Here is a 16,427-nt window from a genome sequence, read left to right on the forward strand (position 1 = left end):
TCAGTTGCCACCTGCTTACGAGGTCATCAAGACATTTTAACACATTTTAATCTGGAAAATGAAAGTAAGGACACTCTTTTAAACCAGCGTTTTTTAACTTCTGTTGTACAGGCTCGAAGTGACCCGATTCCTGTTGCAGGACTTGCAGGTGGGGAGGCGGAGGCGGTGTGGAAAGGCATCAGCCACCCTGGTCTCCCAAACAGACTGTTGGACCTGTCATGGCAAGTGGCACATGGGATCCTCCCCGTCAGGGATGTTATGCACTCCAGAGAAATGGCAGCCAAAGCGGCATGCCCCCGATCCGGCTGTGGCGCACCGGAGACGGTACGGCACCTCCTCTGGGAGTGCAGTGCTGCTATCGACCTGTGGACAACAGCCGGCGCCCAGGACTTCCCGTACTTGCCAGCAAGGGAGGTCCTGACAGCACACCTAGTGCTCTATGGGATGAGCCAGAGTACGGCAAAAGCAGAAAAACTCAGTGACGAGGAAAGGCTCACCCTAGCCGCCATCAAAGACGCCATTTGGACCTCCAGAAACTTGCTGGTGAGAAATCACATGCAGATCCCCCCCGTGGCTGTGATCCAGATGGCTGCAGCCCTGAGGACATCGTCAGGGTTGCGGGCGGCGAGCCAAGGACACAGCCACAAAGAAGAATCGCCTCTGTGACATTCGGATGGTGGAGCCGGAGTCCACGAGAAAAGGTTGAGGCAGCAACACCCTGACACTCAAGCGCATAGATGGAGGATCCCAAACCACACCCCAGTTGTGGGGTCAGAGGAAAAAGGGTCTTTGGTTTGTGGAGGAGGATCTGGGTACATTTTGATGCTGGCATGACTGCCATCTGCCCCCCAGTCTGGGGACCTCCAGGTTGAGGGTCATGGAGAACTGCAACTTAAAAGGATCACAGCCTTCAGACAAATGACAGAGATCATCTAGTTGAATAGCTCCTTTTATTGTAAAAAATTTAAAGGCATTGTAAACTGATAATTGTCAATAAAAATTTTGGAAAAAAAAAATCTGTTCTTATCAGGGGAGGTGGTGCACCGCTCAGACGAGCAGCAGCACTATTTCAACACGCCCTTCCAGCTGTCCATCGCCCCCCCTGAGGCCGAGGGAGCCGTTCTCAGTGACAGCCCCGATGCAGCAGACAGCTCCTCCTTTGACGTGCAGCTGGGTGACATCATCCTCACCGCCACTGACGGGCTGTTTGACAACATGCCTGATTATATGATCCTGCAGGAGCTTAAGAAGCTGAAGAACTCAAACTACGAGAGCATTCAGCAGACGGCCCGCAGCATCGCAGAACAAGCCCATGTGCTGGCATACGACCCCAACTACATGTCCCCTTTTGCACAGTATGCCTGTGATTATGAGCTGAATGTGAGAGGAGGAAAGCCAGATGACATCACAGTATTGCTGTCCATTGTGGCAGAATACACCGACTAGACGTGGAGGAGGACGTCTGCCTCCTTAAGAGATGAGCTGCCTTCAGTCCTGCTGGTCAGGCTGTAACAGCTGATGCTTCCAGTACATCCGCAGGATTCAGTCGCTCATCCCAGAGACGACCAGCATCTGGTTCCTTTTGCATTGCAGACCTGTGTGCTGCGGTCCATCAGGTCTGCAGGAGAGGAGCGTGAGTGGTGCTTCTGAGGGGCATCAGGGGTCCGAGCCAGCAGAAGAGAACAGGACTTGGTCTGTCATGTGTGTGACGGGAGGGTGCAGAGTTGGTAAAGCAGGTGTGTGTGTGTGTCAGCCTGAAATGCACAAAGCTAAGGAGCAGATCGAAAAATAAGAGCTCATTATGACAGAGGATGGTCATGTGACCAGATGTATTTTTGTAAAGTTGTTCCATGCGAATGTTCTTCGAGTACGAGATGTTAAAGTTATGTTCTTGGCCCGTCTGCTGAAGACTTCCAGAGACGGGCGAACGCTTCAGGAAGCAGCAGGTTTTTGCACTCGGCCCTCTCTCCCCGTGTCTGTGTAGGGATGTGTGTTAGCTTTAGCTGTGCTAGCTTTACGACGTGCCTTGTATGGGGGGTGGGGGGGGGGGGGGGGTGATACTGGCAGAGTCTGCAACCCCAGCTGCCTGGGCCAGGTATGCAGCACAGAGGCTGAGTAGTTGAGGAGTAGTGATGAAGCCAACCCAGTTTAGTTAACTACCTTACCAGTAAGAACTGGTGAACCAGAGCTCCCAGTGACACCAGTCGTGTCATTTTTAAAGTCCTGAGTGACGGGGCTGCCTCGATACTAAGCTGTTGCTGCAGTCACCTGGTACTGCTGTAGGCGACCTGCTTCCTGACCCCCACCAACACGTCCTGCTTCTGTTCTCCATCCTCCGGATTCCGGAAGCCGAACTGTCCGTAGTCAACCCTGGACATTGCACCACCCTGGACCCAACTATATACAATGGGGGTCAACACAACACTTAATGCAATGGCTGAGCCTCACCCTGGGTGAACCACCTTCTTGATCATGGTATCTCCCCTACCAGGTAAGTATGAGTTGCTCAGCTCACGCATGGGGACCTCTTTCCCTCACATGCTGCTCTGACTCCTGGTGCCAGTGAAAACACAATAAAAGGAGCAGCTTTACAGATTTATTATATAAAAGGAGCAGATACATAAAGGCTGACCCAGACTGTCAACCTTTATTAACATTTTATTTTAAAAGTTCGTCTCATCATTCCCATGATGCAATGCTGCACTTGTGCACAAAAGGCTAAATTTTCATAAACATTTCCTGTTTTTGTAGGATGAAGCGTTCACACAAGTACTTAAGAAGCTAGAGGAGGGCAACTCGAGAAATTAGGTCCTTGCAAGACAGACTTACAGTGAGCTTCTCTTGCCAAAAGGTGGCACGTGGGGATTATGAATATAAATCAGAGGTGCTGGAGGAGGCATCACCAGGGTCCGAAATTAAATTTTTTACTCACCGGCCAAGTTGGCTGGTAGATGATGAAAATCTACCAACCAAGCATATTTTTTACCGGCCAAAATTCTAAATGATTTAGATCTACCTAAAGCATGTAATTCTATGTTATGTTGATTCCAAACAGAGTGACAAAATAATTAAAACATCAATTAATAAGAAAAACAACTATTTTGTCATTTTTACTATTTATTTATTTTTAGAGATGTTTTTATGAATTCTTTCATTGAAATCTTGTCAGACTCCTTGTTTTCTCTGTCCATGAAGTCTGGCCTCCTGCTTCTGACACCGTCTTTGTGCCAAAGCATTGCAGCCTCATTTGGGTCATAGTCCTTGATCTCTGGAGAACACAGCTGCACCATGAGAATATCTGAAAGTGTGTCAGGGCTAGGGTTGTCACAGTAACCTGTGTAGCGGTAAACCTCGGTAAAAAAGTTGACAATAATAATAACCATCTTGTTTTTTAACAAACATATGTCGGTGGATTACCGTGGCTGCGGTGTAGGCGCGGTGACCCTTACCAGCCACCGTATCATCTGCTGAAGTTGCCGGCGGCACATGCGCACTTTGTTGTTTACACCCAAAACTTTCTTTAAGCTAAAGCTGAAATAATGGCCAAAGGAGGAGACCGCAGCACTCGGGACATTTATTATCCCTAAAGACAAAGTCAGAAGTACGGGCATTTTTTGGATATTTGAAGAATGCCGGGGGACAGTTGATAGAAGACGGCTATCCTGTTTGCAGCACGAGCAGAAAAAGTGTCTGTGAAAGGCAGCAACGCTACGTGGCCATCATAATGTAGCCATTGTCTCACGACTCCGCCATCTCCAGTTCGCCACTTTTCACAAAATCTTCTGGTTGCCACTGGTCCTGGTGGTTTTTCTTCCAGTTCGACGAGTTTTCATTTGGAAGGCTGGCTGACTCCAGTTAAAAACCGCCACATTTCACCACTAGTTTAAACACAAAGCTAACTGCTAACTTGATAAATTGATTGAATGGGATAGGTGGAAATGACGTTGGATGCGGCGCTCACGTTACGCGTACGTTTGTGTACGTTGCAAGCAGGCGGGAGGAGTATCAGAAATCCATGGAAGATGACTGATAAACATAACTAATTTGGTGCAAACATTTACTCGCCATGTGGCAGATAGAGGTCAAAAATTTACTCGTCAAATGGAGCAATTTGCTCGCATTTGACAAGTGGCGAGTGTTAATTTCGGACCCTGGGCATCACATTCTAATAGTGTGGAGGATAATGTGTCTAGTGTGCTTGAGGTTGGCAAAATTAATTCAGACTTGGGAATTCCTCAAGATGAGGACCGTGACTCTGAACACATGCACACAGAAAAAGAATGAATGGAAATGAATGAATTTTCAAATACAGGTGCTGGCCAGTAAATTAGAATATCATCAAAAGGTTGAAAATATTTCAGTAATTCCATTCAAAACATGAAACTTGTACATTATATTCATGCAATGCACACAGACCAATGTATTTCCGATGTTTATTACGTTTAATTTTGATATTTATAGGTGACAACCAATGAAAACATCAAATCTGGTATCTCAGAAAATTAGAATATTCTAAAGGCCAATGAAAAAATGTTTGTTTCTCTAATGTTGGCCAACTGAAAAGAATGAACATGAAAAGAATGTGCATGTATAGCACTCAATACTTAGTCGGGGCTCCTTTTGCCTCAATAACTGCAGTAATGTGGCGTGGCATGGACTCGATCAGTCTGTGGCACTGCTCAGGTGTTATGAGAGCCCAGGTTGCTCTGATAGTCGTCTTCAGCTCCTCTGCATTGTTGGGTCTAGCGTATTGCATCCTCCGCTTCACAATACCCCATAGATTTTCTATGGGGTTAAGGTCAGGCGAGTTTGCTGGCCAATCAAGGACAGGGATACCATGGTCCTTGAACCAGGTGCTGGTGGTTTTGGCACTGTGTGCAGGTGCCAAGTCCTGTTGAAAGGTGAAGTCTGCATCCCCATAAAGTTGGTCAGCAGCAGGAAGCATGAAGTGCTCTAAAACTTCCTGGTAGACGGCTGCATTGACCCTGGACCTCAGGAAACAGAGTGGGCCAACACCGGCAGATGACATGGCACCCCACACCATCACTGACGGTGGAAACTTTACACTGGACCTCATGCAACGTGGATTCTGTGCTTCTCCGCTCTTCCTCCAGACTCTGGGTCCTTGATTTCCAAAGGAAATGCAGAACTTGCTTTCATCAGAAAACATAACTTTGGACCACTCAGCATCAGTCCAGTCCTTTTTGTCCTTGGCCCAGGCGAGACGCTTCTTGCGCTGTTTCTTGTTCAAGAGTGGCTTGACACACGGAATGCGACACCTGAATCCCATGTCTTTCATGAGTCTCCTCGTGGTGGTTCTTGAAGCGCTGACTCCAGCTGCAGTCCACTCTTTGTGGATCTCCCCCACATTTTTGAATGGGTTTGTCGTCACAATTCTCTGCAGGGTGCGGTTATCCCTAGAGCTTGTACACTTTTTTCTACCACATTTTTTCCGTCCCTTCGCCTGTCTGTTAATGTGCTTGGACACAGAGCTCTGCGAACAGCCAGCTTCTTTAGCAATCACCTTTTGTGTCTTGCCCTCCTTGTGCAAGGTGTCAATGATTGTCTTTTGGACAGCTGTTAAGTCAGAAGTCTTCCCCATGATTGTGGTGCCTTCAAAACAAGACTGAGGGACCTTTTAAAGGCCTTTGCAGGTGTTTTGAGTAAATCAGCTGATTAGAGTGGCAGCAGGTGTCTTCTATATTCAGCCTTTTCAGAATATTCTATTTTTTTGAGATACCAAATTTGGAGTTTTCATTAGTTGTCACTTATGAATATCAAATTTAAATGTAATGAACATTGGAAATACATTGGTCTGTGTGCATTGCATGAATATAATGTACAAGTTTCACGTTTTGAATGGAATTACTGAAATATTTTCAACCTTTTGATGATATTCTAATTTACTGGCCAGCACCTGTACAAGTTTTTGTGAGACTGATACAAACTCTGAAGAGGGGGGTCCCTCTCTTGCTGAGCAGCTTAGTAAATGGGCCACAGAATTCCTTGTAAAAAGTGATGCCATTGATTCATTGCTTAAGATTTTAAGAGGGAGAGGACATCAAGAGCTGCCATCTTGTTGCAGGACTCTTTTGCATACATCAAGGGTTGTTGAAGTCCAAGAGAGGTCTGCAATGAAATATTTATATTATTCAATGGAAAAACAGTTGTGTACAGTGCTCAGAGAGAGGGGTTTGATGGAAGTGACATAACTTAATTTGTCTTTTAATGTTGATGGTCTGCCATTGTTAAAGAGTTCTGGCACTTACCATGTGGCCTGTTCTTTGTGCTGTGGAGCTAGACCCAGTGTCAATCTTCCCAGTTGTTTTAACTTGTGGTGAAAGCAAGCCAGCAAACCTAGACTTTCTGGATCAAGAGCTGTGAGGATGTCTCCACAGCAGCAGTCCCAGGTTAGTGGGTGTATGCTTGCCCTAAAAGACAGCATTCCTTCAGATTTTGCAAGATCGCCTTGAAGTCTCTGCCTCTTGGAGAGATGGAAGGCCACAGAGTTTCGCCAGTTCATGTTATATACAGGGAAACTTCCACTGAAAGGCATTCTGAGATCTGAGCTGTATGAACATTTTGTTATCTTTTGTGTGGCAATGAATATTCTTGTATGCCCAGAACTTGTGATGACTCAAGGCGCATATGCCCACGATCTTTTGAGGTATTTTGTGAATGAAGCAAGGATTCTTTATGGCGATGAATTCATGGTGTACAATGTTCACTCATTGCTTCACATGGCCGAGGATGCAACCAAGTTCAACAGTCTTGACAACTGCAGTGCATTTCCATTTGAAAATTACCTTCATGGGTTAAAACATCTGGTATGATCAGGGAAGAATCCCCTTGCTCAAGTAGCAAAAAGACTGGCAGAAAGACAATATACTGGACCACTCACAAAAGCAAAATGGAGGACAACCATGAAGCAAGACAATTCTTACATTTTGGAGAACAGAAAATGTACTGAGCTACTTGAAATCTTGGACGATAACTTGGCACTCTGTCGTGTGTACAAGAATCCAGTGCCTCTTTTCACAGTACCATGCCAATCTTTCTTGGTTGATGTCTATCAGTTCAAGAAACAGAATTCTTGCATAGAAAAAGTCCCAGTCCCAGACCTCAGAAAAAGAGCAATAAGGATAGAAAATAATGGAGGAAATGTTGTGTTCATGGGAGTCCTTCATTCTATGTAGATGTAAAATCTACATAGACACCCTTGATTTGTGTGTGTGTGTGTGTGTGTGTGTGTGTGTGTGTGTATGTGTGTGTGTGTGTGTGTGTGTGTGTGTGTGTGTGTGTGTGTGTGTGTGTGTGTGTGTGTGTGTGTGTGTGTGTGTGTGTGTGTGTGTGTGAGATAGACTGGCAACTTGTTTTAACTGCCTTGCCTCGTGCCCATTTGAAGTTGGAATAAAAACAAATAAGTGAGTTTGGTACCACATTTTTTACCGTTTCCAATGCTTGGTCTTGAATAATCAATTGAGTAACCCGATGTTTCGCATTTCTTTTTCTTAACAGCGTGTTTGTCATTGTTGAGTTTTTGGAAGACAACACAGTTGAAGCTGTTCCCAGCAGTTGGGTTGTCTTAAACAATGGGGTGAGTTTGTTGTTTTTTGAACATGCAGTTTATGCAGAAATTCCTGTGGCTATGTGTCTGTGTAAACTTGGTTGAAAACTAATCTCTTTTCCAAAATCTTAGGTGCATTATTGTTAACTCATTCACTGCCAGACGTTCCTGATCAGTAAAGCCCTTTGCTGCCAGCAATGTTCAAAATTTGGATTTAAAATGATGACTTTTGTCGTCAATGGCAGTGAATGAGTTAATAAATAGTTTTTTAAGCATGTTCATTGCGCCTTTGTTCAGTGTTTATGGCGCATGTGTTCATTACATTCGTGTTTATTAACTCATTCACTTCCAGACATTTCCCGATAAGTAAAGCCTTTTGCTGCCAGCAATTTTCAAAGTTTGGATTTAAAATGATGACTTTTGTCGTCAATGACAGTGAATGAGTTAATAAATTGGTTTTTTAAGCATGTTCATTGCGCCTTTGTTCAGTGTTTATGGCGCATGTGTTCATTACATTCGTGTTTATTAACTCATTCACTTCCAGACGTTCCCGATAAGTAAAGCCCTTTGCTGCCAGCAATTTTCAAAGTTTGGATTTAAAATGATGACTTTTGTCGTCAATGGCAGTGAATGAGTTAATAAATTGGTTTTTTTAAGCATGTTCATTGCGCCTTTGTTCAGTGTTTATGGCGCATGTGTTCATTACATTCGTGTTTATTAACTCATTCACTTCCAGACATTTCCCGATAAGTAAAGCCCTTTGCTGCCAGCAATTTTCAAAGTTTGGATTTAAAATGATGACTTTTGTCGTCAATGGCAGTGAATGAGTTCATAAATAGTTTTTTAAGCATGTTCATTGCGCCTTTGTTCAGTGTTTATGGCGCATGTGTTCATTACATTCGTGTTTATTAACTCATTCACTTCCAGACATTTCCCGATAAGTAAAGCCCTTTGCTGCCAGCAATTTTCAAAGTTTGGATTTAAAATGACGACTTTTGTCGTCAATGGCAGTGAATGAGTTAATAAATAGTTTTTTAAGCATGTTCATTGCGCCTTTGTTCAGTGTTTATGGTGCATGTGTTCATTACATTAGTGTTTATTAACTCATTCACTACCAGACGTTCCTGGTCAGTAAAGCCCTTTGCTGCCAGCAATTTAAAAAATTTGGACTTAAAATGACAACTTTTGTCGTCAATGGCAGTGAATGAGTTAATGGACAGCAAACAAAACCACATTCAGGATCCGAAATTTGGAACATCCATCTCCTGATTGGACTCAACTAGGGCTGCACGATATTAGGAAAACCTGCGATATTCGATAACAGTGCTTAATATTGCGATATCGATATTACTCGCGATAAATGAACAAATACTAAAGTATGCAGTGTTGATGTCGTCTGGCGTGTGACGTCTGCTCTGGGTTCAAAGCAAACAAAAACTAATGCATGAATTCCATTACAACATAACATTTTTATTGCAAAAACATGCAGCTGCACCTGCTACTGTATTAACAGCTGCACCTGCTACTGTATTAGCAGCTGCACCTGCTACTGTATTAGCAGCTACACCTGCTACTGTATTAGCAGCTGCACCTGCTACTGTATTAGCAGCAAAACAACAAACTGCATGCATGCAGTTTCTCAGTGACTTTAAAACATCACCTCCACCATAAAACTTTTTCTGATGCTCCAAATACAGGAAAAACATCCCTTACCAGGGTTTTTGAATAAATAAAAATATCTGAAAATAAGTTTGAATGTTAAATAATAGTTAACATCACTTAAATGCAACAGCAAATTCTCTCATTGCTACTGGACATTTTCTCCACTTATGTGGTTATGATATTGTTATGGGCTTTGAGTAATTGTTTTCTCTGTTACCGGGGACTTCACACAACTTCGGGTCTTTGGAGGAGAAGAGGAGAGCAGAGGAGAGAAGTGGGGGCGTGAGCTCCTGCTGCAACGAGGTGCAGGGTTGCCGGGACAACGGGGGAGGATCCCCGCAACAAGGACAGACAGCGGCAATATCGAGGGGAGGAATCTCCAGGACGCGGATCAGGGATCACACCTGCAGCAAATGAACTGATTGCTCGCCTCACCTCTTCAAAAAGGATTTAAGCAGTTCATGGACGCTCCGACGGAGAGCGACTCTTTAACCTTGAGCTCGTCTCCGCAGCTGCTTCATTGTGCACATTTAATGTCTGGCAAATTCACTAAGTAATAAAAAGAGATTATAACTCTCAAGTATTTTGCTTACGTCATTCTATTGGTCCTAGAAGACGTTTAGACAGACGTGTGTGCACTTAAGAAAGTCAAAAGAAGCTACTGCTCTTCTGTACTCCATTTTGGTACATTTGTATTTGTTTTGGGACATTAGAACCTCACCCCCCTTTTCAGTTGTGAAGATATAACATGGGGGCTCGTCCGGGATTTTTGTGGTTTTATTACTCAAAATAGTGGGTAGGATTTCGGCCCGGGAGGGGGGCATAAGTTTGGGGTATTTGGTATAGTAACCTTTTGTCATTTCTGTCATTTGTTATTGCTTTTGAGAGGCGATGTCTACATTTATTTTGAAAGATTTTCTTGCTGCACCTTCACGTAGACAACTGGAAAAGTGTTGCAAGAGCGATTTACTGGAAGTAGCTGCCTACTTTGGTCTTGCCGGCTCACAGCACATGCTGAAGACTGATCTCAGGGCCGAGATTATCTCCTTCATGGAAAATAAAAAGCTTCTCTCCCCTTTGGCTGATATTGCTATTTTGCCTTCACAGCAGGATATGGACAATACGGAAGGTGAAGAGGCGAGGAGCGCATCTGAGGGTGGTGATTCCGAGGATGGAGCGGAGATCATGAGGACTCCAGAGCGGGGTAAGGTCGCCAAGTCTCCCCCAGTGACTCTTCCTCGTTACGATCCAGAGTCTCCGGAACCGCGGCCTGGTTCGGGACCGGTGTCACCTGATCACGCCCGGCTACAGGTGCGACTCGCACGCCTGAAATATGAGGCCGAGGACAAACAGCGAAGGCGGGAGTTCGAGCTTCGCAAACTGGAACTCGAACTGGAAGCTGACACGAGACTAAAGATGAGACGAATGGAGCTGGAGATGCAGGCTGAAAGAACTGTCCATGGTGCTGATGCAGCATCTAGAGGCTCCCTGGCAGCGACTGAGAGACTGGATGTCGGGAAGTGCATGGGGCTGATGCCGCCGTTTCGCGAGGCCGAAGTGGATAGTTACTTCGCCGCATTTGAGCGTATCGCTACGACACTCAGTTGGCCGCGTGAAGTGTGGCCTCTTCTCCTTCAATGTAAGTTGTCTGGGAAAGCGCAGGAGGTAATGACTGCTCTGTCTGTCTCTGACTGTGGGGATTATGATACTATTAAAGACGCAGTTTTACATGCCTATGAATTAGTACCTGAGGCTTATAGGCAGAAATTTAGATCTCTTCGTAAACGTGATGAGGGGCAAACATTTGTTGAATTTGCGAGAGAGAAGGGTTTACTGTTTGATAAATGGCTGCAGTCCTCAAAGTGACCAACCTGAACGAATTACGAGAGTTGGTTCTACTGGAGGAGTTTAAAAGATGTCTTCCTGAAAGAACGGTGTTGTATTTAAATGAGCAGAAAGTGAATAATCTGTCAGCTGCAGCACTTCTGGCTGATGAGTTCATGCTAACCCACCGTGTTAAAGTGGAAAAAGTAGTCAGGGACAGATCGCATGCTGTAAAACCTAGGCACTTTGAAAGAAACTCAGAAACAAGTCCACCAAGGTGTTTTTACTGTCACCAAGTGGGTCATATTGTCAAAGATTGTCTGATCCTGAAGAGGAGAGAGAGGAAAAATGTTCGTGTGGTAGCATTTGTTGCATCAGATGAAACTCAGAAAAGGCCAGGCTTGCTTGACCCCTCATATCAACCATTTATTTTGGAGGGTTCTATAAGTATGGGGGAGGGGGAGAGCGTGCCAATAAAAATCCTCAGAGATACTGGAGCATCTCAAACATTGGTACTGGAGTCTGCGCTTCCCTCTGAGGCAACAGTCAATACAGAAACGTCTGTGTTGTTGAAGGGTTTGACGGGTGAAGTTATGTCATGTCCACTTTGTGAAGTGAAAATCACAAGTAACCTTGTGTCAGGTGTTTTTAAAGTGGCTGTGTGTAAAACTTTACCTATTGCAGAGGTTCATCTGCTGCTGGGAAATGACATAGCAGGAGGAGCTGTTGTTCCTGTGCCTCAGGTCATTGAACACCCAGAGAAAGTTGCCTGTGTGATGTCCCCACGAGGTATTGTTCCATCGTGTGTAGTGACCAGATCAGCTGTACGTCATGAGGCAAATGAATTCCAAGGGCTTTCTGATCTGTTTTCTGACTCCAGTTGTACTTCAGACATGCACCAGCTACCAGATGTAGGCGTTACTGATAAAGATGTTGCAGAAGAGAATCTACATTTTGAGTCCCAGGACCGTTTGGTTTCACGTTCAACATTAATAGATGAACAGAAAAGGGACAAAACATTAAAGAAGTGTTTTGATGCAGTACATTCATCTGTTAAATTCTCGACAACATTCTTTTTGGAAAATGATCTACTGATGAGGAGCTGGGAAAATCCAGTAGAGGGGAAAGCTCCCTGGGGAGTGGTACACCGGACTGTAATACCGGAGTGTTTTCGAAGACAGATAATAGCCTTAGCTCATGAAAGTAGATGGTCAGGACACTTGGGAGTGAAGAAAACTTATTTGTCTATCCTAGATCATTTCTTTTGGCCAGGGATGAAACGGGATATAGCAAAGTTTTGCAGAGCCTGCCACGCGTGTCAGATGGTGGGAAAGCCAAACAGCCCATTAAACCGATGCCGTTGTCACCCATTCCTGTAATAGGACAGCCTTTTGATCACGTCGTCGTAGATTGTGTGGGTCCATTGCCACGCACAAAGTCTGGGAAAAAGTTTTTGTTGACCATAATGTGCAGTGCCACCAGATTTCCAGAGGCAATACCATTGGCTACCATAACTACCAAGAGTGTGATCAGAGCTTTATCAAATTTCTTCTCGCTCTTTGGTCTACCGCGGGTGATCCAAACAGATCAAGGGTCAAATTTCACGTCTGACCTCTTCAAACAGGTCACAAAAGTATTGGGGATCCAACATATTATGTCTGCCCCGTACCATCCTGAATCACAGGGAGTCTTGGAACGATGGCACCAAACATTTAAGTCGATGTTGAGAAAATACTGTTTTACAACATCTAAACAGTGGGATGAAGGTGTGCCTTTCTTGTTGTTTGCAGCTAGAGAAGCTACGCAGGAGTCGCTGGGATACAGCCCAGCGCAACTTGTTTTTGGGCACACTCCTAGGGGACCGTTACAGGCTTTAAAGGAGCGGTTTCTGCAGTCACCAGGTTCACTCAAAATGAACGTAAACGAATACGTGAAATGTTTTAGGAGTCGCTTAAGATTTGCAAACCAAATAGCACGAGAGCATTTGAAAAACGCGCAGAAGGTGATGAAAAGCCACTTCGATCAAAAGGCTAAACTGCGCGATTACTTGCCAGGAGAGAAAGTGTTAATGTTAAGTCCTAGTGTTGGTGACACATTGAGTACACGTTTTGAGGTTCCATTTGAAATCAGCCACAAAATCAATGAAAACATTTATGCCGTTAAAACATCACACCGTCGGAAAGCTGTAAAAATCTGTCATGGGAATCTATTAAAAACTTATGTTCCCCAGGTCTCAGCGGATCAGATGCAGGATGGAGCACCAGTGTGCGCAGCTGGTCTCATCGCCACGTCCGATCCACAGGAGGAAGTAGTGATTCGAGCTTTACATGCCGTAAGTCCGCGCTTGAAAAATTCTGAAGTGTTGTTGAATTTGGATGAGAAATTAACACATTTAACAGAACAGCAACGTGAAGATGTGACTGTGTTAATTAATGCACATCTTAGCTTGTTTTCAGATGTCCCTACGATTACGAACGTGTGTCACCATGACGTGATTCTGACCAAACTTCAACCTATAAACCAGCACCCTTACAGGGCAAGTCCAGAAAAACGCCGCCTAATGAAACAGGAAACGGATTACCTGGTTCAAAATGGTCTAGCGGTAGTAAGCTGTAGTCCATGGGGGTCTCCTTGTTTGGTAGAGGAGAAGCCTGATGGGTCAACCAGGTTAATCACAGACTATAGAAAAGTTAATGCCGTCACTGAGCCGGATTCGTACCCATTACCGCGTGTTGATGACTGCGTGGATAGCATAGGTATGTCTACGTATATATCAAAAGTAGACTTGTTAAAAGGTTACTGGCAAGTGCCTCTTACTGAGAATGCGTCGAAAATCTCCGCTTTTGTTACTCCAGATGCGTTTCTGCAGTACAAAGTCATGCCCTTCGGGATGAGGAATGCACCTGCTACATTCCAGCGTCTTATAAATACTGTCATAGCTGGCTTAGAGAATTGCAGTGCATATTTGGATGACATAGTCATACACACAATGTCATGGCAAGAACATCTACACACTTTGAAGGAGTTGTTTAAGCGCTTGGTAAGGGCAAATCTAACTATTAACCTTGCGAAATGTGAGTTTGTTAAGGCCACAGTCACATACCTGGGGAAGGAAGTGGGACACGGATTTGTTCGTATGCTTAAAGATAAAGTGCTGTCAGTTTCAGCCTTTCCGGTGCCCAGGACGAGACGGGAGCTGAGACGATTTCTGGGGATGGTAAGCTACTATCGCTGTTTTTGTCCAAATTTTGCAACAGTGGTACATCCCCTTACTAATCTGTTAAGTCCAAAATATCCATTTGTGTGGAGTGAAGAAGCCCAAGCAGCTTTTACGTCCTGCAAAGTTCTCCTCTCCAGTGTACCTGTGTTGAAGGCTCCAGATTTGGCCAACCCGTTCACCTTGGAGGTTGATGCTAGCCAAGTGGGGGTGGGTGCCGTTCTACTGCAGGCCGATGAGAAGGGGATTAACCATCCGATGGCATATTTCTCGAAGAAGTTCTCTCCCTGTCAAGCCCGGTATTCGGTTATTGAAAAAGAGACGCTTGCCCTAATAATGGCTCTGCAACACTTTCGAGTATACGTAGGTTCTACTACCGTGCCCTTGGTAGTGTATACGGACCACAATCCGTTGTCATTCTTGGCCAAAATGTTCAATCAGAACCAGCGCTTAATGCGGTGGGCATTGCTTTTGCAAGAATATGCTTTGGAGATCAAACATAAAAGGGGTACAGATAACGTGGTAGCGGACTGTCTGTCCCGCATGCCTGATTGCAGTTGAGGTTGTTGTTTGTTTTTGTTGTTGTATTTTTTATTCTGTTTTTCTTCTTTGAGAAGTTTTCGTATGTGACGGATTGTAAGTTTGACTTCATCAAACTTTTTGTGAGCAGGGGAGGCGTTTTGGGCTTTGAGTAATTGTTTTCTCTGTTACCGGGGACTTCACACAACTTCGGGTCTTTGGAGGAGAAGAGGAGAGCAGAGGAGAGAAGTGGGGGCGTGAGCTCCTGCTGCAACGAGGTGCAGGGTTGCCGGGACAATGGGGGAGGATCCCCGCAACAAGGACAGACAGCGGCAATATCGAGGGGAGGAATCTCCAGGACGCGGATCAGGGATCACACCTGCAGCAAATGAACTGATTGCTCGCCTCACCTCTTCAAAAAGGATTTAAGCAGTTCATGGACGCTCCGACGGAGAGCGACTCTTTAACCTTGAGCTCGTCTCCGCAGCTGCTTCATTGTGCACATTTAATGTCTGGCAAATTCACTCAGTAATAAAAAGAGATTATAACTCTCAAGTATTTTGCTTACGTCATTCTATTGGTCCTAGAAGACGTTTAGACAGACGTGTGTGCACTTAAGAAAGTCAAAAGAAGCTACTGCTCTTCTGTACTCCGTTTTGGTACATTTGTATTTGTTTTGGGACATTAGAACCTCACCCCCCTTTTCAGTTGTGAAGATATAACAGATATAAGGCTGTTGCTGTAATTGGGAAGTGAACTGTGCTGGGCCAAACTAGGAGAATATTAAGATTTTCTGAGGGAAAGAGAAAAACAATTGTCTACCTTTCAGAAGAGGAACTGGCAAAAAAAAACTACATGGAAAATATGTGAAAACGTTTGTTTTTAACCCCAAATTGAACAAGTTTACCTAGATCTTAAAAAGCAGCTCAGATGATGAAACTGCAACTATGATTCTGATAACAAGCTAACTAATTGAACTAGCTCCTCTAAGATAACCGGCTAGCAGAGCTTCTGACTGACAGTTTATGTGCAGCAGCAAATCAACTATCCTGATTAACAAGGGTATAAATGCTCATAAATGAAAAATCACTTTGATGTGTGGGGGAACTTTTCCAGGCCCTCTTTAGCAGGGTGGGACTGGGACGAGAGTGCTGTAGCCTTTTAGCTGGAAGCTAACCAGAGCCTGGGGCTAACATTACCACCCGGTGGAACACTAGCGACATGAAGGTGGGTAGGTTCACTGGCACATGTCGGAGTCAGCCCGGTAAAAATGATTAACGACACTGAGCGGAGTCAGGCTCACGTTTGAAAGCAGCGCTGATTCCAGAAACATCAACACAAACTGCGTTCCTCAATCTGAGCCAGCATGTTGAACAAGAGAACAGCGCCGCAAACTCCGATCGGGTGATGCTTTCCAAAAGGGTCTACATAGGGGGCGGGCGTATTACGTGAACGGAACCATCTGATTGGACGCATATCAGAAGAACTACATTTGATTGGTCAAATAATACTTCTGCATAAAAAACAGAGCTGGTTTACAAAAAGTTGATGTATGACACGGATGGAAATGTTTGAACCAAACATTTATCGCCGTTTTTGCCGTGTTTTTCATGGGCCTATCGCACATCCTGTTATCGC

The 16,427-nt window shown here is 44.7% G+C and overlaps 1 protein-coding gene across 1 annotated transcript; it reads left to right on the forward strand.

Moving 5' to 3' along the window:
* The first annotated feature begins 1,011 nt into the window (after positions 1-1,011).
* Positions 1,012-8,550, forward strand: LOC129159954 (protein phosphatase PTC7 homolog). The gene is made up of 2 exons (XM_054737098.2): positions 1,012-1,736; positions 7,519-8,550. The coding sequence occupies exon 1, from the start codon at positions 1,216-1,218 to the stop codon at positions 1,444-1,446; it is 231 nt and encodes a 76-aa protein (XP_054593073.2). The 5' UTR covers positions 1,012-1,215; the 3' UTR covers positions 1,447-1,736; positions 7,519-8,550.
* The last annotated feature ends 7,877 nt before the right edge of the window (positions 8,551-16,427 follow it).

The sequence above is a fragment of the Nothobranchius furzeri genome, chromosome 5 (genome assembly GCF_043380555.1).
Source record: "Nothobranchius furzeri strain GRZ-AD chromosome 5, NfurGRZ-RIMD1, whole genome shotgun sequence".
Taxonomy (NCBI): domain Eukaryota; kingdom Metazoa; phylum Chordata; class Actinopteri; order Cyprinodontiformes; family Nothobranchiidae; genus Nothobranchius; species Nothobranchius furzeri.

Bases quoted from the DNA above. Each gene is read 5' to 3' on its own strand.
- LOC129159954 (XM_054737098.2), top strand. From the start codon at position 1,216: ATGCCTGATTATATGATCCTGCAGGAGCTTAAGAAGCTGAAGAACTCA.